General features: G+C 46.4%; 1 protein-coding gene across 1 annotated transcript in view; it reads right to left on the bottom strand.

Moving 5' to 3' along the window:
• Nucleotides 1-10198: 10198 nt before the first annotated feature.
• Nucleotides 10199-23959, bottom strand: part of LOC144246640 (uncharacterized) — a 140134-nt gene continuing 126373 nt past the window's right edge. The window contains exon 6 of the mRNA XM_077784812.1: nucleotides 10199-10234. Coding sequence (XP_077640938.1) covers nucleotides 10227-10234 — 8 coding nt within the window. The 3' untranslated portion in view covers nucleotides 10199-10226. The remainder of the gene's footprint in view (nucleotides 10235-23959) is intronic.

Below are 23959 nucleotides of genomic sequence, written 5' to 3'. Positions count from 1 at the left end.
CAAAAACCTCAGAATTAGCCTTGACCATATGGTGATCAACCAGTCCTCAGCTCTCCTTTTTTTGCCCCACATCTTGGTAGGATGAAGGATTCTGACACTGAAGCAGAGCTGTCTGGAAAATGTGGAGTCTGTTCCAGTCATCCTGCACATCCTTGGCCCTCTCTCCAACCCCATTTGAGCACAGAAAATTGCCACATCACCAATTTGGTGTGGATTTAGGTATCCTGAGGACAAAACCCCGTTTGTTTTGCTGTTTTACCTCCTGACTTGGCAGCCTCAGCCAGGTCCTCATTAGCATCTCTCCCTCACATGACAGATAAAAAGCAATACCCAGAGTCACATACACTTATAAATAAATAGAAAAGGAGCATCAATTCACCCATGAATAGAAAGCTTAAGGATACTGCATCTCATTCCTGTTTGCTGCCTCGGGCACCACAAGCTGACAATCAAAACTCACAGAGTGCCAAAAATATTAGTTTAGTTTAATATTTGTGTTTGTTCAGCTCCTTCTGGTGCCGGGATGACAAACTGCCCTGAGAAGGCATTGCCAGAGGCACTCACACTCCCATTTTCTCTCACACTGATTCTGGCACACAGAGGGACCTTTTCAAACCAATAAACACTTTCATTTTTGTCTTCACTGAAAGGACTTCCTCTATGGGGTGATGTTTTGCTGGAGGAAATGATTTAAGAGTAGAGATACGGCTGTGATTCAATATGGTTGTGATTCAATATTGTGCTCAGGAATTCCTTGTAAAGTCAAGGGAGAGACAAATTCTGACATTACCCCAGCCTCGTTGAGCTTATCAGAGTATTTTTGGAGTGAGAATCCAACAACAAAGAGTGTGACACTTTTTTAATGTGGTGTCTGCTGGCTCTTGCTCTCAGGTGGAACAGCAGCAACACCACCTCTCTCGTGTAAGTTACGTCTTGACACGTGTGAGAACATGCAGCAGGAAGGGAAGAAGAGAAAAGGAGGGAGATCTTTTCCAGGCCCTCTGCTGGGATTGGGTGAAGAGGATGGAGCTCAGATCAGCAGCAATGACAGAACTGGTCCCTCCCACCCTTCCCTGCTTGGGATGCACCAACACTTGACTCCAAATTGGGAAGCTGATCCAGCAGGAAGAAAGTCAGACCAACCATGAGGAACAGATTTTCTCTTTGCTTTCCCTCCTCGTCCTCTTCTCATGCTGAAATGATGCCCTGAGCTTATCAGAGAGCCATGATTTGGGTTGGAAAGGACCTTTAAGATCACCCAGCTCCAGCCCCCTGTTGTAGGCAGGGAACACCTCCTGCTATCCCAGGTTCCTCCAAGCCTGGCTTTGATATACACCAGAAACTCAGACACAGCAGAAAGCCCCTACAGAAACCCATCTGTGACCCGCTTTCCTGGAGGGGATGGGGTCACACCCCAGCTTCCCCCAGGACCAGCCCAAAGCCCAGCCCCAGCGAGCAGCTCCCTCCCACTGAGAACATCCTTTTTCTGCCTCAGGAGATGTTTGCTGAGGAGCTGCAGAGAAGAACAATGCTGGCTGTCTCCTCATCAAGGTGGGCTGTGGCAAGGCAGAGTCCCGCTTTCACTGCAGCACTGCTCTGAACACAGAGCTTTGTATTTGCCTGTCAATATCCCAGTCGGATCCTGCTTCTCTGCATTTAATTCGAGATGAGTACTGCAGGACCTCTTTTGTTAGCTGGATACCTCATGCACATTGTTATTATTTCTTTCATAAAAATCAATAAAGACTTAGCAACAACAACCACCAATAATAACAGTACATCTCTCTTTGTGTCTTTGTGTTGCAACTTGCTGAATAACTCAGACAAGCAGCAGACAACAGTAAAGAGAGAAGATTAAAAAAGATGTTGTTTCCAAACTAGACTTGCTCTTACTTTGGAAAAAGTTTCCAGCCACTTAAAGCTGCAGCACCATCTCAGCACACAAGAATTCAGTAGCACATGCTAAGATGGGAAGAAATGCTCAGAGGATGAGGCACCTCTAATGTGGTGTCCTGCTGGTCTTGACTGTGAAACACAGGCCAAAAAAAAAAAAAGGAAATGGAAAGATGGAAATTTAAGGGCACCACTTTGAAAGCCACAGGCAAATCATTGCTACTGAAGTCACCTCCTGGTACTAACAAAACTCAGGGAGACACACTCCTTGCTGGTTTCCATGCTGCTGTGAGATGAGGAGACAGGAAGAAAGGATACGTGTTGCTATAGGACACGTGAAAGCACGACGCGAGCCACTGCTATTGCCGGGTGAAAAAGAGGAAGTTTATTTTTTGACTCTAGCATTTATACTTTTCCAAAGGTGACAGTGGATTGGAGAGTGAACGTGCCACCTCTCCAATGACATTGGACAAACTACTAGTACATTAAGTTTCTCTGCTTCTATGAAGGAATGCAAAACAATAGATTGTTTACAAAAACTTTTGTGAAAAAGTTTTCTACAAGAATATAAACTCAATGAGCTTGAGAAAATCCTAAAAATTAAGACAACAGATACGGAGCTACTGGAGTCCAGAGGAGGCCATGGAGATGGTCCAAGGGCTGGAGCCAGACTGGGAGAGCTGGGGGTGCTCACCTGGAAAAAAGAAGGATCTGGGGGGAAAATTTGAGCTCTTTCTAGGGCCTAAAGGGGCTCCAGGAGAACTGGAGAGGGACTGAGTTGACAAGGGGTGGAGGCTCAGGACACAGGGAATGGCTCCCACTGCCAGAGGGCAGGGATGGATGGGATATTGGGCAGGAATTGTTCCCTGGGAGGGTGGGCAGGCCCTGGCACAGGGTGCTCAGAGCAGCTGTGGCTGCCCCAGGATCCCTGGAAGTGTCCAAGGCCAGGCTGGACAGGGCTTGGAGCTGCCTGGATAGTGGGAGGTGTCCCTGCCCATGGCAGGGGGGTGGAATTAGCTGTTCTTCCAGGTCTCTTCTCACCCAAACCATTCCATGATTTCCTTGCCATCCAATTCCAGGAAGCAGCCACAGAAACAGGAGTGGAAATCACACAGGAGTTCTGCAGCTCCCAAGTACCTTTTAGTTACTCTACATGAGAGGTTAAAAAACCACCATGTGCCTCAAGGTAGCACTTTCTCCACTCCCAGCACTGCCATGAGCTGCTCCTGCAGCTCCATCTGGGATTCCCATGGACACAGCAGGCAGCAGGACCCATGCAAGCACAGCACTGCTGTCACAGGGACCCCGTTGGCTTTGTCTGGGCTTCCCTGGTGGCCACAAACTCCTGGAGGGACAGAGCCCAGTCCCCCAGGTCAACATCACCTCCAAGGGAATTCCAACATGCTGAGTGCTCCTTCAGGAAAGAAAAAAACCCAAAATCCAATTTTCTGGGGACCACTCGCTCAACCTGACCTGCCCTTCACATTTACCAGGGTTCCAGCATTTCTGGTTAAAGAAAATATATAAAATTCTAATACTGTTGTTTTAAAGGTTAATGTATTCCCAGCCACATCTCAGAGCAGAGATTTGAGCCCAGGAACAATCATCTGGTGGCAGGAAAGTATTGAGTAGATGACCTAGGTCTTATCCATCTCTGTTTTTCTATGCATGTACGGCTCTTTTTTCATTTCTTTCCTTTTCCGGTTCAGCCATCCAAAGCAACATAAAACCAAAGCTCAACACAGCTGGGGTTTTATCCACATTACACACACAGCATCAGCACACAGCACAGCACCAGGGCTATTTTTTCCTTCCCATATCAAGGATTGCTGGTGTTCCAAGATGCTTTTCAGCAGGCATCTTTCCTGGCTTCCCATCAGGCACCTTTTGTGGCTTCCCAACCATTCCCATGTGCAGCTCTCACAAAAAAACCCAAAGACTGCTCCAGGTGCCACGAGATAAGGGAATTCAGGCACCAAAGAGAAAGAAAAGCTGGTGCTTTTGACTCTTAAGAACTGATGAAAAGATGAGCTCTACACTTCCTCAAAATCTTCTCCTATACCATAAAAGAAAAGCTGCAGAAAGCCAGCAAGTCCTTTGGCTCTTAAAATAAAAGTCTGTAGATGCTGGCCTTAATTGCAGAGCTGGAGCTCTTCCTGCAGACACCCAGCCAAGAAGATCTCCTGCCATGCCAGCACCTCCCAACTAACCCAGAGCTGCTCAGGGTGTCCCTTTTTATCCCCTGGCACCTGGGTTCACACTACAAAACAGCCTGAGCAGGGATTGTGCCTCACCTGTTCCATCCCATCCCATCCCATCCCATCCCATCCCATCCCATCCCATCCCATCCCATCCCATCCCATCCCATCCCATCCCATCCCACCCCCTGCAGCTGAGCAGCACAGGAAGCTCAGAGTACCCCAAACCCAACCAGAATTTCCAGCAGAGGCTGATTTCTGGAGAAGAGTGCTTTGGGGAAGCAGCCGGACTTCCCTGTGCTCCAGGCAAAGGTTCCATCAGATCTGGAATAGCACTCCTGGCTGTGTGGAATTGAGCAGTACCTGTTTAACCCTGCAGGCTTTGGTGGCACCTGCCAGGGATGCTATTGGACTTCATTTCTAATTTGAAGGCCAGATTTTTGTTTTCCTACAACCCTGCTAATACTGAGAAAAAAAAGGAAAAGCTCCTGAATCTTGCACCCAGGCCAATCCAGGGTGGATCCTTGTTGGAAGCCTGAATGATGAGAATTTGAGATTTCTGTGCTGACTGACACTGACCCCCATTCTGTGCTGACTGACACTGACCCCCAAGAGAAAACTGCATTTGACCTGAGGCTGTGAAAAGCTTCCCAAATTGAGTAAAGAACTGGGATTGTGAGTGTTGAGTTTGAATAAAAGTGTGTAATATCACATAGTAGAAAACTTAGAGTTTAAAGTTTTAGAATATAGTAATATATATAAAGCATATATATATAAAAACTACTATTATACAAATATATTATTAATAAATTATTATATAAAACAAATATATATAAACTTCTATTTAGAAGTTTTAAGACAGAAACTAGTCTTTCTTTACTTTCTTCTTCTTCACCTTTTTCATATTAATAATATGAACAAGTAATATTGTGTAATTAAATATTGTGTAATATTGTGTAGTTAAATATTGTGTAATATTGTGTAGTTAAATTTAAAAATCCACATTGCAAGTCACAAGTAGTTATTGAGTTAAAAACAAAAATAATTTAAATATAACTTCTTAATTAGAGACTTTTTTCCTTTGAAAACCTTATAAAAAGGGAGATGCAGCTTCATTTTTACCTTACTAAAAAGAAGTACTGTAGAACTCACAGTTTGTGAGACTGTAACGTAAATGAGAGCTTATAAACAACACCAAAAAAAGAGAAACAAAGAATCCACAGATCCTCCTCTCCTGAGGAGCACAGGGAGGGATATGGAATGCTGGCAGAGGGCACAGACCACCCTGGTGAAGAAGGTCCCTCAAGAATCCTTGGAGAGGGTGTGAGCTACTCCCAGGAGCTCCACATCACAAATTTCACTAAACTGCAAAATTGTAATTTGTAACTAAGTTTCTCAGGGTCTGTTGTGCTGGGATGACCCCAGGAGTGTAAAAGTCCTCGTTTCCCAGCCCGTGCAGCCAGAGAAAGAATCTGAAATGCGCAGGGTCGGCTTCTCAAGGTTGTTTATTTGTTCTTATCTAGAACATTCTTTCTCTGACCTGCTGAGCTCTGTCTAGCAAGGAGGCCATGGTATTCTGCCTCTCCCCTCAGGCAGCATTTATATTTTATATCAGAAGTCACATATATTATGTTTACAATATTGTGCCAATACCTATCATCTATGTTGGACAGTGTGTCTGTGCCTTAAACCAACAGAAAAGTGTCACCATCACAGCAAAACATGGAGGGCAAGGAGAAGAAGAAGAAGATCAGGACATGCCCAAATCCCTCCATCTTGACCCCCAAACTACATTCTAAAAACCCCAAAATTCTACTTTTTCCACCCTATATTAAGTCAACTACCACACTACTCAAACCCTTGTGGTTTGTAATTCCTCATACAAAGTGGGCATTTTTTTCCACGGGCTAAAATCAAAGCCACAGGTGTTTTTGACTTCGTGCCAGGGTCTCCGAGCCCCTGTCAGGGTCTGGAGGCAGACAGGGCAGCCAGAGGGATGTGCTGGACTCTGACAAAAGTTTAGCAAAATATCCCCCTCCTTTTCATGCTCTGCTTTGCCTGACCTCATTCCACCCCACAGAGATCTCCCAGCCTTTCAAATCCCACAGTCCAATGGCAAAACTCAACTCTGTGCCAAACCTAACAAACTCCTTCATGCCCAACCCAAGGCTGAGTGACACCAGCAAACACGGAAACGGGGAACACAACAATGCCAGAGCCAATTAAAGGGAAGAAAGGCACTGCTAAGGTGACTCAGAAGAAATGTAGGCCATCAAAACACTGCCCCACTGTTTCCTTCTGGGCCCGTGGCTTTGAGAGCTCAAAGTGTGCCAGTGGGAAGTAGGAGAGGTAAAGGATGTAGGATGTGTCACTGTGGCCTTAATCCTACAGCCCAGTCCTGCCTCCTGGCATGCACTGGGATGTGGTGCTTTCCTGATGGAGAAAGAAACATAGGCACCAGCATAAGCAGAACTAGTCAAATATATATATATAAAAAATATATAAATATTTTAAAGTAGATATTTATATGTTTTATAAATATATAAATATAGAAATATAAACATATATTTATCCATTATATATTTATATATTTTATAAATACATTCTAAAAATAATTATGTAAATACATTATATATATTTATATATGGGAATATGTATTTTAATACATTTTATATATTGTATATATTATATATCTATATATAAATATAAAGAATATATATTATATATAAATATAAAGAATATATATTAAATATAAATATATAAAAGCTATTTAAAATACATATTTTTAAAATATATAAAATATTTTTATATATTTTTATCTATTTAGTCAAATATTTATTAAATATAAATATATATAATTTTTTTTTAATTTAAACATTTTAAAGAGAAAATTTTCTCCATTCAAATGCAATTTCCCATGGGAATTACACAATTTGGATGTTTTCTGCTCTTGCTCGTTGTTGGTGCTGAAGAATGACACTCACAAATTTAAAAAGAAAAAAAAAGGGAAGGATATTTTTATGTTGCAAAGCTGAGAGATGAAGAGTTTTGACTGACTGGATGAAAGCACTGAGGAAAGTTCCAGATTAAGCGTGGTAAATTGTCCAAGTGAAACGGTGCTTTTTGGCATCTCTAAATCAAAATGTTGATGACAGGAGGAAAGGCAGAAGGGAAGCAAAGCTGTTCTCGAAAACTTCACCTCTAATTCCCCTTAAAACTGAAGAATAAAATAAAATTCCTTTTTCTTTTGGTGGCATAAGTGGTTTCACCAGATTACGGCAACCAGCTGTGGAAGAGAAAGACTCTTGTGCTAGTACCTAATTACTGAACTATAGAAAAGAAGAATAGCTGATCAGAGGGGAGCAAAGCTCCGCCATGCCCTGTTGGGCGAGCAGTTTTCCTGGTGGGTCTGACACCTCTGTGCACTCAACTCCGTCTCTCCCACCTCCCCAGGATTTAGGGATTACCATGAATTAGCAGAGGCCCGCCTGCCTGGCCTGTGATAGACTATCTCTCCATCAGGGAGAACCAGATGGAGCCGAATTTCCAACCTCCCCAAGATGGAAAGAGCAGGTATGAGATAAGAGCTGCGGGAGCCAGGCGAGGCAGGAGGCTGTGGATCACCAGAGAGGAAACCTAAATCTCAATAATTGACTTTTTTCCTTCTTTCCTAAGGAGAACAGGCAGGTGGGATCCCCCTCCTGTCTGCCTGGCCCCTGCTGTTGGCTTTTCCCTCTGTTTTCTTTTAAAGGAAATCTGTGCTGAGACCACAACAAATCCCCATAACAGGTGGAACAGAGGGACTGTGGATGCATCATCCCTGGAAATGCTCAGTGCCAGGCTGGATGAAGCCCTGAGCAACCTGGTCTAGTGGGGGTGTCCCTGCCCTTTCAGGGGCTTGGAAAAAGATGATTTTTTTATGTCCCTTCTGAGCCAAACCATTCCATGGTTCTGATCCTCTGAATTTGGGGCAAAGGCTGCAAGGGGCTGTTCTGTGAGTGTCTCTGCAAAACAAAGGGAGTTCCACAGGACAGGATCTTCCTGGAAAGAGGATTGAAGTGGCTCAGCTAAATGAGGAGAAGGTATCTCCTTGGATCCAGTTTTTACCTGCAATAAGGGGTTTGCTGTCAGTACCAGCCCCAGTGTGCGTGTCCCAGCAGGTCTGTCACCTCAGGGTGGTTCCCTGTGCTCATCATCGCTTATCCCTGCCCATCTAGAAAAGGAAACATCAAACGTGTTCCCTAGGCAGCCTGGCCAAGAGCTTCCCCAGGAGGGGAAGATGAAGGTGTCAGACATAGCAGGAGTCCAGCTGATGTTGTGTTCTCACTCTTTTTTCCCTCGTTGTTAATTAAAACCCCACAGGTTCCTGAGGACAAACTGGTTAAATTCACTTTGGAAAGTGACAGCAGCACCATGCAAACTGTACCCAAATCCAAGTTCCTCAGTGGAGCTAGGGGTCTGTCTCTGAGACGAGCCTGCCCACAGAGGTGGCAGGGATCTGGTCCCAGGAGAGCCTGGCACCACCAGGGCAGGAGCAGTTCCCTGGGACATTCCTTCTCCTTTTCCTGACCGAGAGAGGTTCCTCACCCACAACCCTCATGTGTAAATGGACTTTACACTGCCTCTCTGCCCTGTTGAGCCCTCCGCAGTGGCACTTCCAGGTGTCACAGCCCACCCCACCAGCAGGATCTTCTGGCTGTCACCCCCATATCCCTGCCCTGGCCCGTGTGGCACCAATGCCAGGGGTCCGTGGCAGAATTTGGGAGCAGGGATGATGTGAGAGCAGGGAGAGCTCCTGTCCCTCCCCGTTCTCACATCCCCAGCACCTTGTGAAGACAGCTGGGGCGGGGATTGCAGCAGTTTATTCAACTCCCAGTCCCATCTCAGCTTTGGCTCTTTGCCTTGCTGCTTTTTTCCCTAAAAAATCGAGTAGGCAGGGAGTGGCTGGTTAAAAGCTAATTCCCCATCCCTCTTAAATCGCCAAGATTAAAAACTTTCTTCCTGGTGGCTGCTTCATAAAAGACCCCAAAGGTTTCTACTTTATTCTTTTAAAAAGGAATGCCTTGTCTATTTCAAACCATTTGGGTTTATGGGTAAAATACGCAGCCACGCTCCACCACCAGAACCTGTGCTCCGCTGATTTTTCAGAAAAGAATGAGCTCCTGGAAAAGAAAACCAAAGAATTTTTCAGAACAGAATGAGTTTCTTGGAAAAAACAAACAAACAAACAAACAAAAAAAAACCAAACCAAAAAACCAAACAAAAAAAAAACACCAAAAAAGAGCTCCTGAAAAAGAAAACCAGAAAATCAAGAAAATAGTTTTCCAGAAAAGAATGCGCTCCTGAAAAAACAAACAAACAAACAAACAAACAAACAAAAAAACCCAAAAAAAACCCCTCAGAAAATCATTTTCCAGAAAAGAATGAACTTCTGGGGGGAAAACAAACAAACAAACAAAAAAAAACCCCAAAACAATAACAAAAAAACCCCCAAACAAACAGAAAAACCCCACCAACCAGAAAAGAATGTGCCCCTGGGAAAAAAGAGAAGAAGTTTTGGCCAAGTCCAGCCTCACTGTGCAGGCTCCTGAGATACGTAAACCCCCCCTGAAAATATGGGATTTCTGCTGGTTGGATGCTTTCAACCAGGTGAGGTGGTCCTTTCCTCCTTGGGAGGGTTACAGCTGCTCAGAAACCAGCATTTTTGGAGCTTCACACCCAAGGATTCTGGGGTAGGAAAGGAAATACAGCAGGCACAACCCACTTAATATGTGTTAGCTAAATAAATGTTCCTGTTTCAAGGCAGGTGAAGCAATAATAAATATCAGGTGGGAGAAGCGAGCCCCGCTGCCCCTTCTCATTTGTATGCACGGTGTTATTTCTTTTATTAATCCAAAATTCTCTCTGAGAAATGCAGCCTGGCCCTGCTGGTTCAGGCCAGCTCTTGTTAAAATGATTATTAATGGTGCTGCACCTTTCCCTAATGGGAATGGATGGTCCAGGCACCCTTCAGCTCCACACATATACCTGACTTATTCCTTCGTGCTCCTCTCGGCCACAATATCCCCACAGCCTCCTTCCCCTGCAGCCCTGGAAGATGAGCACGTGGGTGATCCATCTTGGAACTTTCAATGCTTATTTTTCTAGAGAGATAAAAATAAACCGTTCCATTTGGATGAAAAATAGGGGATGTAGGTCCAAGCCCACCAAGGGAGATGGAGGAGGGGGGAAGAAGGAAGAAGAGTATTTTCTCCCTTTTTCCTGTATTTAAACCACAGATGCATCATCCATCTCCCTTAACAGCTCCTCCCTTGCTAAATAAAAAATTTCCTCACTGTGTGGAGCAGGGGGATGGCAGGAGGAGGACCGTAAGTCATGGAAAGGAGGTAAAGGCAGAAATCTCTCAGGGAGTTTCTCACAGAGCACCACCCAATCCAAATATCTGCTCTAGCAAGGGCACTCTGCCCATGGAGAATTCCAGCAAAAGTGATTTTTAAAGCAAGGACAACTTCCAAGCCCTTTGCATGGCTTTCCCCATAGGAGTCTGCAGGGCCAGCAGGAAATGCATCCCTGTGGACAGCCAGGAGAGCAGGGGAAAGGGTGAGAAGAAGGGTGAGGGGTTCCTCACCTTTGCTCCTGCCTCTCTGCCTGACAAGTGAGGGTGGCTGCAATCCCAGGGAAGGAGGTTGCCAGGGATGGGCCAGTGGGATACAGGGATCTTCCCCCAGCAGCTGCTCCAGTGTGGATCTGGGCTTTTTCAAAATGCCACAAGCTCTTTCAGACCTTCCAAACTAAAATGCACAAGTATCACAAATCCCATCCAAATTCCCTGAGTCCCACAAGCCTGCCCTTCATATCCCACAAACATCCCAAATCTCACAAACTCCTCACCCCACACCCCACAAACATCACCATCACTAAGCATCTTCAAAAGACCTCAACCCCACCAGTCCCCTGACATGTTTCCCCAGAGGCTGCCCCCAAAATATCACCAAAGAGGTCCCCAAACAGGCGCTAAGGACTGGCTATAGGTGACCATCCTGCTTTTGGGGTTGGCACCATCTCCAGCATGTCCCCGCTGTTAACGAGCAGACATCAGAGAGCCACTTGGCTGTTGTCTCTTGGTTCTGATAGACCAAAATATATGAGTTAAAACCATGAGAATTATGGATTTTAGCACAGGACCACTCCTGGGAAAAGTGGGCTGAAGGAACGTAGCCCCAGGCAATGCTTGCAGGGACCAAGCACTGTTGGCACCATGCTGAAACAGCCACAGGAAGTATAGGATAACTGATAACCTGCTGAGAATTTCAGCTGATTTTTTAAAAGCTGGTTGCTTTGCACCTGCTGTTTAGTTGCTTTTCTTAAAAACAAACAAACAAACAAACAAACAAAAAACCACCCAACCCCCCCCCCCCCCCCCCCCATAAACTTAGCAAACCAAAAGGCCAACAAACCCTATGTCCACTGGTTTTCAGGGAAACTAAACCTGACTACAACCTGAAATTTGACCAGTGGTCAGTGCTGGTGGTTTCCAGCTGGGGTTGTGGCCACATCCCTTCTCCCATTTCTCACGTGGCTCTGGCTCCGTCCCCACCTGCGGGCACGGCTGCAGGGATATTTGCCCACACGTATGCAAAAGTGATTACAGGCAGAAGCCTGGGGGATTTGTTTGGGAACAATGTTGTAATGAGCCCAAGGATAATCTGCTGCCCAGAGACAGGGATTTTTCCCGGAGGGATGGCAGCCACATATTAGACAGTCACATCCAGTTATTTCCAGCAAGTTAACTCCCAACGCCGCACCTCCAGCCAGCGAGAGGGGCATGGCACAAACCCACCAAGCCCCACAGATGTGCCCCAAATCCGAGATGTTCCAGGTGGGGAAAGGGGCTGGCGTGAGGATTTTTAATGGCCCAAAGTGATGGAAATTCATTACTCTGATAAGGCTCAGGGAGTTGGTGGTTTGAGCTTCAAACATGGCCAGTCCCTGGAGAAATTACACCGTGTTCGAGCTAATCTTCTTATAAACATTGTTGTGGGTTTTTTTTATTTCATCTGACATGTGTCAAGCAGGACCACTAAGCCTATTACATCTCCAGGGGGGTTGGGGCTTTCTCTTCTTCCTATCCCCCCCATCTGAATGCTGCTTGGCTCCTTTTTGGCTCCTTTGGACACTTCTCCATCACTACAAACCAATCTTTTATAATTAGCACTGATGGAAAAAAAGTCTCAGTGGGTTTGGAGGCTCAGGTGAGATAAGCAGCCAGGTTCCAGCTAGACATCCAAAATTTTTGGAGCTTGCAGGCTTCTGAAATGCACAAAAACTTGCTGGACTATCCCTTCTTCCTGTGTTCATTTATTTTTCTTTCCAGCAAACCCTCAAAATAAACAGATATAGAATCAACTGGATATTTTTGTGCTCTCCAGGACAAAATAGTTCAAGTTTTTGGGAAATCCCCGGCTGGGTACTGCCTTTATTTGTGTTATTCCCTCTGTCTGAGTTTGCAGGCAGAAACAGGCAGGGATTTAGAGCACTGGAACAGATGGGTGAAAATGAAGCTCCCTCAGATTGAGGGATACACCTTGGTGAAGGGACATTTTTCCCTGAGACCTCTCTCCCTACCCTGGAGGGAAGTTCACAGGAAGCCAATAGAAAGGGTGAAAAGGAGGCATAAAAAACCCCTAACCCTAAAAAATTAGTGCTGCAAATGATCATTTACTGGAGGAAGCATCAAACTCTCTCCATGAGAAATAGGAAATAGAGAATTAGGAATACCTGAGGAGGGAGAAACTTTCAGGCACTCACTTGCACGAACATCACCCACGTTCACTCTGGAGACTTGGCTACAGAAAATCAATGGGAGCTTATCAGCCTGCAGCAGAGTCGGGACAATTAAACCTCTCCCTCTCTGCCTTTCTGTACTGGATTTAGGTTTTGAAGTTATTCTCACCTGTGGATGGAAAGAAAGAAACATACGAGCCAGCATCTCTTATGGAGAGTTAGCTCTAACACAGGCAGTAGCCCAAATGATTTCTGTGCCTAATCATTGTCTTCTCTGTCCTTAAAAAAAAGTAAAAATAAAAATCCTATATTGGACCAAAAAAAGGGGATGCTGTGAATTCGACTACAACTTCTTTGCTCTCCTTGCACACAAACCTCTGCACCCATGGGAAAACTCCCAAAAGCTGAGCTTTTGTCATCGGGTTTTTCTCTGGCACAGAGCAAAACTTTGCAGAAGGAGACCAACAGAAACCCCAAATGGGGCCTAAGTGGCAAAACTGAGCTTGGATTTGGAGGTGTCCCCCAAATCCATGCTGGGCTGGGGGCAAGGTGAGGGACCTGGTACAAAACCAAGCACTTGGAGCACTGGCACTCAATTTCAGAAGAGCTAAAGGGAGTTCGAAGCCCCAAAGCAGCACCCAAACATCTCCCTGTTTGCTTGCCTGGTTGTTACTGAAAACCAGCTGCTCCAGCCCCAAGTCCTTGGAGGAATGGAAAAACGCTGAGATAAACCAAATAATTGACAAGCTCAGTAACTAAAATGGCTCTTCCTAGTTCCTGCTCCATGTGCAGGTTTGGGTGGATCACAGACATTTCTGGAAGGCCATTGGCACCCCCAAGCGCCTGGCTGGTCCTACAAGCATTTTCCATCTTCTGGGGACTCAGGGTGGAAGCAGCAGCTTCATTTATTTCATTCTTTATCTCCCTCAGAGAAAACGGACAGTGCAGATAATCTGGGTTTTACAGCCCTTTGAAGTCAATCAGAAAAGACTTTTAACTTGAGCAAGCGGGACCCCAGGCCTCCATCTACCTGATCCTCAGGCATTGCCAGGGATTTGGGCAAGCCAGGCTCCATCCACATGGACCTGGCTTTAAAGCCATCAGGCCCAAGCCCTGCCTTGGCGAGAGATCAAGCACAGCAGATTTCCTCCAGCCCTCCTGTCTTATCACACATTAGCCCCGTGCAGATGTCAGGCACTCTCCCTCCACTCACAATCCCCCTTCCCCATCTTCTTTTATCTCCCCATTAAATTGCTGACAAGACCTTCCTGGTGGCCTTTTCAAAAGTAGAGGGGATCAAAAAAATCAACGGAATATTTCAAAAGTCTTTAGGGAAAATAAGAAGGTGGTAGTAGGGAAATCAAATAGGAGGGAGAAGGAGCCTGCAACACTCTGTGCACAGAGCCCAGAGCAAGACACTGGGATTTGCTTTTAACTCCCTTCTGGTAGGGAAGGGGCTGGGGATGGTTTGGGCTGCCTCACAAGCATCACTGGTACCTCCAGCACTGCCCTTGCAAATGCTCAGCATGCAGAACAGCCTTAAAAAAGGGCAAACCTGGTTGCAACCACCCCAAAACTCCAGCATGGCACCACATCCCCAACATAGCTAGCTGGCATTGTGGGGACCAGATTGTTTTTTTGGTTTTTTTTGATGGGCAGGTAAAGGCAATTTGTCTCCCATACCCTTCCTGCCACTTTCCCCCAGCATTTCAGCAAAGCTGTAGAATTCCAGCTTTACACTCACTTTTGAAAAGGTGACACCGCTGGCTTTCAAAGGACATCAGAGCAGGGGTGACGCAGGAGCTGACTCCATCCCAGTAGCTGAAAGCAGCAGGCAGAGAGCACCAGAGGAAAAAACAACCCAACACACCCCCAGCCTTTGCTAACATGGCCAGAGCTATGTCAGCAGTGGCATTTTGTGTGCACAGGGAGAAAAACCCAGCTAAAAAAACAGCAGCATTGAGCAAACCCTCATCTTAATTTAATTTTGCTACCTGGCTGATCAGATTTGGTTCTTTATTTAACTGGTAGAACAAAAAAGTTTTAGGGTCGGGCTCCTCCCCTCCCCTCCCCCGAGGTTTATTATATTTTTTTTTTCCTTTGCCTAACGGCTCTACAGTGGATTCTGAGCTGGCTGGATCCTAGAATGGTTTGGGTTGGATGGGACCTTAAAGTTCATCTTGTTCCACGCTCTGCCACAGGCAGGGATACCTTCCACTGCTGAAAGCTCCATCCTTGAACACTTCATGTCAACCTCTCTGTCCAAAATGCTGCCAGCTCTTCTGGCTACTGCACATCCAAACAGCTCTGTGCTTTCAGCTCCAGAGGGATAACACCCCCAGAGCCATCACACCAATGAAAAGTCACGGGCAGAGGGGAGCAGGAGCAGGTAACTCCTCATTTTTGCATGCAAAGAAAGACCCCTTGGCACAAGCAGAGGCACTTGTTATTCAGCCCTCAGGATTTGTTATTTATTCTCCCACTTCTCCCAGAACTGCAGGAATCTAATCAGAGCGCGGAAGCCAGAGCGGGTGATGCCAGTGATCAGTCACAGGCTCCAGCAAGGAACAGCAAACAGCTGGAGGGACCACTGCAGCTGATGCATGGGCTGCTGCTGGCTCCCTGCTCACTTGTGTTTGCAGTTGGTTTCCACTAACAGGACAGGACTGCTGGGGTACAATCCTTGAGCTTTTATTGCAGCATCAGCCTCATTACATGGCTGAGACAATAGGAAGATGGCAAAAGCTCATGCTCAGCCAGCAGCAGCCAAAGATTTCTTTGTTACAGAGCATTTTAAAAACTTTCTAGCCAATAGCACATTGCTAAAGCTTACAGACAATTGTTCTAGCCAATGGCTAAAAGCACATGTACAGCTGCTTCACACAATGCTTGCTTGTCTTCTTTCTATTAAAAATGCACAATAATTCATTATTAAGCTTAAAACCTTCTACTACCTTGCTAAGCGTATTTTCCTGCTCTCTTAGCCAAGCCTAAAACCCAAGCTGTAAAGTCCTTGCTTGCTGTACCATTGTAACTTTCTCTACTTTCAGACTTTGCAGCTGCAGCTAGCTCTAAGTTTCTCTGCTCTTTCTGCCTCTAAGGCCTGCTTTTCCAGCTTTCTGAAAATCATCTTACCTTTACTATTTCCCACATAGACTGAGCAGGATCTCAGGTCAAACACCCCCTCAAGGCCAGGCCTTTGCCATCCCATCAGTGCTTGGATTATTTATTTACACATGCAGGATGTGAGCACGAGCCTCTGGGTCGGGGCTGAGCTCCTCCTCGCTTAGGGGCTGAGAACTGATAAATGTAAAAGGATGGCAGATAAAAGCTATTATGAAGATAAAGTTTCCTGGTCTAAGAACAAGATAGAGAACTACATCACAAGACAATGATATTTAATTTTACTGCAGACTTTTGGATCCAGCTGTCTGGACCAACCTGGACTAGTGGAAAGTGTCCCTGGCCTTGGCAGGGGGCTGGAATGGGAGGGTCTTTAAAGTCCCTTCCAACACAAACCCCTTGAGGATTCCATGCTGTACATGCCTGTCTGGTCCTCATCTTTGGGAACATATTCCAGCTTAACTCTTCATGATGGCCATGCCCCTAAAAATACAGCATTGCATTTGCTTTATTTTACCTGTCAGGTGTGCTATAGGCTTTCTTCCCCTTTGAAAAATAAGGGGATCACAGTTTTGGCAGAGCTGCTGGATTGTATCTATACACATATCTATAAAGAAAATTATAAATAAATTTTTTAAAAATTAAAAAGAAATCTTCTCTTTCAGTAGGAATTTTGCCAAATGCTTCCACATGTTGCCTTTTTTTTAAAAAAAAACCTTTTTAAAGTCAACCTGAGCTCTTGGTATCCCACCTGATACTCCCAGCTGCCTTGGAATGCTCTCCTATGGTGCTATCTCTGCCCTGGGTTATGTGCTGGTGCCTTCCTGGGCTGAAGGGATTATTGCTGCCTCAGGATTTAGCTGTTGCTCCCTTTTAATTTCCCCCTGGACCACCTCTAACACCCTCTAACACCCTTGTCTTATACATCTGCGCACTCTGCTTCAAGACCTAAACCCTTCTCCCAGAACAGGGAAAGCCCTGGCTTTTCCCCCCTTGGAAAGCTGAAAAGAAGCCTGAAATGTCTTCTCCAGGAAGCCCTGCCTGAGTCAGGGTTTGTTCCACAGCCCTTGGAGAAGCACACATTTCTCCTTTTGCTTTTCCAAGGTTATTCTCCCAGGACTTCCGTCCCAGGCCACGTTTCTGGAAAGCCATCCTTGAAAAAGTCGGGATGACACAAGGCAGAAACTCCTGTGCTTGTATCAACAACCCAGCATCAAAGCAACTTGGTACTTGCAATTGGCACCAACCCAAAGAAATCCCCACAACAGCCTTCCTGTGGGACCAGCAGGGCTCTCCTGGCTCCACGGGGACAAATTTCTCTTGGGAGAATCTCCTCTGTGTGAGAGTCAGCTCTTTGGGTGTCTTTGGGGTGGCCCAGAAGGCTGGGACCCCTTGAGAGTTCCCCCTTGCTGTTGTGGCAGCTCAGGGCGAGCAGCAAAGCAGCAGAAAAAGCATTTTATCTGCAAATGAAAGGATGTTTCCACCTCTAATTAACCCGAGGTCTATCCAAGCACTGCAGTCAGGCTCTCATTAGCCAAGCCACTGCAGGAATTCCTGCTCCAGCTGCCTTGCACTGGGATCTCCTCCTCGAGTGGCCTCCAGGAGTTCTCCTCTCCTGGATGCCCACCTGTCTTGGTTTGAAAATACAGGTGTCTCCTAAAGAAGGCAGGACCCTCCCCTGAAATGGAAAATGAAAACCCCCTCCCTATGGATTATTATAATTTTGAAATTAAGGGGCTCTCAGGCAAAGATATGGGAATAGGAGTAACAGTTCTTTACTAGGAAAATTTAAAAAATACAAATGCAATAGTACAAAATAACCCCAGAAAACCAGCACTGCCAGAGTCAGAGCAGGCCCTGGCCCCTATGTGTCCGGGTGGTGGCAGCAGTCCCATCCCAGGGTGGCTCAGCCCTCCTGCAGTGCCAGCTGTGCTTCTGCTGGAGCAGGATCCTGCACAAGGGGGGAGTTTTCCTCTGGAGCTCCAGGGCTGGGGGAGATGGGCCTGGGCTCCTCTGGGAATGCAGGGGGAAGAAAGCTGCTCCTCTGGGAATGCAGGGGGAAGGAAGCTGCTCCCCTGGGAATGCAGGGGGAAGGAAGCTGCTCCTCTGGGAATGCAAGGAGCAAAGGCTGCTGTGCTGTTCCCAGGTCAGATTATATCCAGGCAGGAATTCTGGGCTCCTGCCCTGGGTGGAGCAGCTCCCAGTGGGATGATAGAATTTTCTCAGCCATGCAGGGACACTCAGTGGCCATGAACAGAAGATAATTAATAATTAATGACCTATTAACAGAAGAGATCTCCTGGAGGGAGATTGGTTGTGGGAGAGATAAAGAAAAACTGTCCAATGAACGGAAGATAACTGCCCACCTCTGACAGATGGGGATAGAGCACACACTTATCTTACAATCCAGGACACCACCCTGAGAAAACACCTTGGCTGTCTCCTGGGGTACCATTATCTCCTGTTAGATCCCATGAAACACTGCAGAATAAAAAGGTGCAGGAAATTTAGCAATTAACCAGCAATTAAGAAAATCCATAACCATTGCAAGGGAAACCAGGTCGGCTGTCCTGACACAAGAGACACAGCACAGCATCAGCTCAAGGTCTTGGATAAAGATCTTAAAATAGTGGAGGCAATATTGCCATCCCCATCTAGATTTGGAGACGTTTCTCACAGATTTTTAAAGAGAAATGGTTAAAACCAGCAATGTTTTTCTGCTTCAGTAGGACCAAAACACCCAGCTTTCCCCACCATGGGCTAAAGGGGAGAAATGCAGAGAGAAAGTTAATCAGGTTGAGAACAAAGTGAAAAACCCAAACAAACCAGCAAACAAATCTCATCCAAACCCACAGAAGCAAAGAGTGTGCTGTGACTCCTTTCCCCTGCTGCTGCTCACTTTCATACTCCTGACCTTCTCTGTTCCAGCCAGGAGGGAATAGGAATGTTCGAAGAAAGCCATTCCTGTGTTATTTTTAGCAGAGCCAGAAGAAAAGTGACTGGAAATAATCCATGAAAGCAAGCTTTCACCTTGATTTTCAGCCTCTGGAGATTTCGATAGCCTTGATAGCAATCACAACTTAACCACGGGCGTAGAAAATGCTGAGTGATACCAAGAGCATAAATTGAGCTCTTTCTTTCTTTCTTTTTTCCTGCTCCACATTAAAAACCCAGTGAACCATCAAAGGGAGACTGAGGGAGGCCCTTTCCTCCAGCAGCCAGTGAATTGGTGGCCACACCATGGCAGGAGAAGGGAGAGCCAGGTTTGGCTGTGTTTCAGCCCAGTTATGCAGTCAGCAAAAGAATTCTACATTACAACTGAATGCATTTAAAAGAGATGCTGATTTTGGGATCTTCCACAAGTGTCTTGTGGGAAAAGCCACTCTTTCCCAGCCAGATTAAGAAGATCTCTTCTCAACAAGCTGGTCTAGTGGGAGATGTCCCTGCACATGGCAGGGAGTTGGAATGAGGTGAGCTTAAAGGTCCCTTCCCAACCCAAACAATTTTGGGTTCTGGCACTGACTGACTGCACAGGGACCTCGGTGCTTCCCTGCCTGTCCTGGCCCACAGGCCACTGATGGGACACAGGCCTCAGCTGCATGTCTGAGAGACCAAAGGAATTAATTAAGAGAAGCTGCACTCCCAAGGTGCTGATAATAAGAACAAAATGAGGGCTGATCCCATTAAGTCAATCTCCTCTGCTGGTTGCTGCCATCTGATGTCTCCTGCCTCCCCTTGCTCCGTGCTGCCTGTTCCCACTGCAGAGCTAAAGCACTTTACTTTTTTCTTTATTTCTGATCCATTTTAAAGTGACCACAGCAACAAGACTGATCCAGGGGCTGGGTTTGAAAGATCCATCACTTCCCCACCATCAGCTTTTCTTCTGCCACCAAACACCTCCTTTTCCCTCTGTGGCCAGGGCTTCCAGGAGCGTTTCATCCCAGGGTGCTTGTCCCTAGGCTCTCACCAGATCAGAGGCAGCAAATCCCCCCAGCCTGCTGCTGCCCCGTCCCCATCTCCTCCTGGATTCAGCCTGTGCACGAGGCACTGGGTTCAGCCACCATGCCTGGGCTCCAGGCTGGTTTTCCACAGAGCAGGAGAGGCAGGATGAGTCCCTGGCACTCTCCTGGATGTCACAATTCTGCTTTTATGGAGTGAGGGAAGCCCAGCCCTCTGGGGAAACCAGCACAGAGTAGCTTGCATCCAGTACAGTCAGACCTGCTGCTGCCTCAAGAGGACTTGGCTGTGCCCAGAGACCCTCAGAGAGAAGTTTTGTCCCCAGAATTTTTTTAATGATTTTTCTTTGCAATCTGTATCAGCCCAACAACCAAGAGGCCACACTGAGCACCCTCGCTGCTGGAAAACTGTCCTGGGGCAAAGAAGCCAAGCTGGCTGTGTGGAAAGCACACTGTGGTGTCATCACCTCCTCATGGTGGGAAAGAGCTGCTCTGAATCAGAACAAACCCCTGCAGCTGCAAACTGTCCCTTTCTATCAGCCTGGGGAGAAGGGGTTTTCCTCAGTCATCCTCTGCCTTACAGGGCCACTTGGGCCAGTGTTGGAGTTCCCTAGGGAACCACAAACCCCATCTATGCTCCCCTCACCCTGACTAGGAGCAGCCAGGGCAGCTGCAACCAGCAAGTAAATAGGCATTAAAAGAAAAAAAAAAAACAACAAAAAACTCCCACTTTGCTGAGTTTTAAAGCATTTCCCTGGATCGAAGAGGCTCTGGTGAGTGCTGTCATGGCAGGGTATATTTATTGCCATCTCAAGAAATGTTTCATTATTCTTTGGTAAGCGGTGGCTGTGAATTTCAGCCTGTCTGCCTGGGCATAAAGGGGACCATTGGGCAGATGATACCCAGCAGCCAGGCTCTGCTGAGGAATGAAGCATCACCTCCCAGCTCCCAGGGTGCTGTGCCTGCAAAACCCTGGCTGGGTCCCTTTGAGGTAGGGAAGCAGACCCAGATGCCACAGATCCCCTGGGCAGAGGGCACTGGGCAGCCAGGCAGGCTGAGGGGCCGCTCCCGATGGATTTGCAAGAGGGAAAACACCGTGAGCGCCTTCAGCACACAGTGTAAATACTCACAGTAAAAATAATGAGTTGAATTCCGTGCTTGGCTAACAAAGCTGTGGCAGAGGCTGTTTCTGCCCACTCCGAATCCCCAGGAAGCTGCTCAGAGGCTCTGGATGAAGGTGGGAAAGGCAGAGTCCAAGACACCAACTGGATGGGATGCAAGGCAGGCCCTGCTGAGCCTCTGTCTTCTCACACCAACTGCTATGGAACAGGATGGGGAGAAACAACCATTTCATCCCTTTTCCACCCCCCTGTGAAAATATCTAGCCACTTTCCCAGTCTATGTAAGCCTCCAATACCTGAAATTCCCTGTGGCAATAAGTCCTACTTTTTAACAGGCTGCTGGGTAAAGAGTTTGCCTTCACTTCTGGGAGCTTCTCGAGCTCTTCCCTGTATCTAGAATAGAAGGGGTGGCATCCAGAGGGACAGGTGGAGAGGTGGGACTGTGTGAACCTCATGGACTTCAACAAGTCAGGTGTCCCAGGCCAGGTTGGACAGGGCTTGGAGCAACCTGAGACAGTGGAAGGTGTCTCTGCCCATGGCAGGGGGTTGGAGTTGGATAATCCCTAAGGTCCCTTCCATCCCAAACCATTCTGGGATTCAGTGATTCTCCTGATTCCAAGTGTTTCTTGAGTTAAGCCATCATTGCTAATTAAATTCTTTACAACACAAATGATTTCATGTCTGGCCCTTCCTTTATCAATCCTTGCCTTCTGTGGATAATTTTCTAGGCTTCTTCCCATCCATTTTTTGTGGGCTACACACAAATTGCTCAAGGCAGGAGATACCAGACATTCATTAAGCAGCACAATAACGTTTCCCATTTTGCCTCTCTTACCTCCCTGGTTTTTTTGGACTGCTATGGACCAGCAGTGTCATTTTGACAGATGTTTCCAGCACAACTCTCAGATCTCCTTCCCAAGCAGTAACAGCCAGTTCAGAGCCCAATGATTTTCCCCCTGTGAATTGTTTTTCATTTAGCAGCCTTGAATTTCATCTGCTGTTTTATTATCTGCTCACTAAATATCATAAGTTCCTTTTCCCATTCTTGGAGGTTGCCTGTGTTTTAATCTTTTTGGTATTATCTAAGCATTGCCGTCAAATGATCTCACTTCTATTTTTATTTTCTCCGAGACTCACCTGGACTCCCCAGATTCAGGGGAGTGATGCACAAGAAAAGGTCTTTCAATATTGAATGATCACTAAGTGCAAAAGCATCTTCTCAAGGCTCCACAGGGTAGAGGATTCAGGTGACAAAGTCACATCTACCACCAGGCACAGTGGCTTCATAGACAACAAGGCTGTTGAATTTTAGCCTACCTAACACCAGCTGAAATGAGAAAAAGACTCTCTAAAACAAGCAGTCTCTTAAAATGTGTTGTAAATTCTCCTCTGGAATTCTAACTGCAGTGTTTTCCTGCAGCTCTGTGAAAGTGGGTGATCTCAGAGCTTGGGGAGAGTGAGAGGTTTTAGTTTCCCACCCCAGGGGAGGGAGTTAGCAGAGTAAATTGAGTGCAGCAGGGAGCAAACTCAGGATTTAAAGGGTTTCCCAGCATGGAGGTTCTGGGCATGTAGAGCTGCTGGGCCCCATCATCTAAAATCAGGTTTGGGTGAGGGTTTTTTTTTTGTTGTTTTAAAATATACATCCAGTGGCAATGGATTCTTTAAAGTGTTAAGCCTCAGCAGGAAAAGGCTGTCACTGATGAAGGCTCCTGTTCTCTCACTGGAGGGATGAACTGAAGAAAAATCCTTTTTTCCAGTGACAGAACAGAATGGAAGCAGTTCCCAGCAGAAGAGAGAACGGAAGCACTGGAAATGGAAATGGCAAATGGAAAATGCTCCAGAAAAGGCTCTGCCTTTGTTTACAGCCCTGCCAAGCTCTCTGGTTTTCAGAAACAGCTGTTTTCTAAACCCTTTTAGCCAATGGGCCATGGACACCTTGGAAAAGTGCCCATTAAAATGAGCCATGGACCCTCTGTTAGCCATCCCTCAAAGCCAGGTGGGAGAAAATAGTTTATTAACTGCTAAAGGATGGGTTTCCTCTATAATGAACCTCTCTGCAGTATTGAAGAAAAGCCATGTCTTACTTCTCTTTCCTAATAAATGGCTTCTTCAGAGTTTAATTAACTTCTCCCTGCACTTCTTTTGTGGCAAAGTGTCACCCTGACCAGGAGACAAACTCTGTTTGTTCCTTTATCTGGGAGAGCGCTGGCCTGTCAGATAAACTGCTCTGCCTAATTTCCTGGGGCTTTTTCTCTTCCCACTTTGCATAATCCAGGGAGGGAGGCAGTAATAACAGAAAGTGATGCTTTTGGGCAGCTGGATACCGTTGGGATTGGGAAGGAAGCACCTTCTTAAAATACAACCTGGACCATAGTCCTGAGGGCTGGCAGGGGCTGGGGATAGGGACTCATCTCACAGACCCACCAAAAACTGGGTCAAGCTCACTGCCTGCTCCTTTGTTTCAAAAACTCACATTTAAGCTTGAAAACAAACCTGGAGGAAACAATTTTTGGCCTTACAGGAGTACAGGATTTTGTATTTTCAGCAGCGCTTGTCTGTCCCCATGTGTGTGTACAAATATAGCTCAAAATCAATAGGAGTGAGATTAGGTCAGTGTATTTCTGAGAAATGTGCTCCTGATAGCTCATAAACCCAAGCAGCTCCTGTTCCTTCACACTTGCTGTGGTGCTCCAGGACCAGTTATGTGTGCCAAGGCAGCAGCACAGCCTGGAGAAGTTGAGGGCTGTTCTCATTGAAAAAAAGGCTGAATTTGGGCCAAGTCAAGAGGGACCAGCACAAACTTCTGCTTTGGCTTTTTAGCTCAGCTCTCAGCCCATCCCACAGCAGAAGGCAGGAGCAGGAGCTTCCATTTTGGGGTGGGAGG

The sequence above is a fragment of the Lonchura striata genome, chromosome 7, assembly GCF_046129695.1.
Source record: "Lonchura striata isolate bLonStr1 chromosome 7, bLonStr1.mat, whole genome shotgun sequence".
Taxonomy (NCBI): Eukaryota; Metazoa; Chordata; class Aves; order Passeriformes; family Estrildidae; genus Lonchura; species Lonchura striata.
This window is presented reverse-complemented; position numbering and strand designations above follow the sequence as displayed.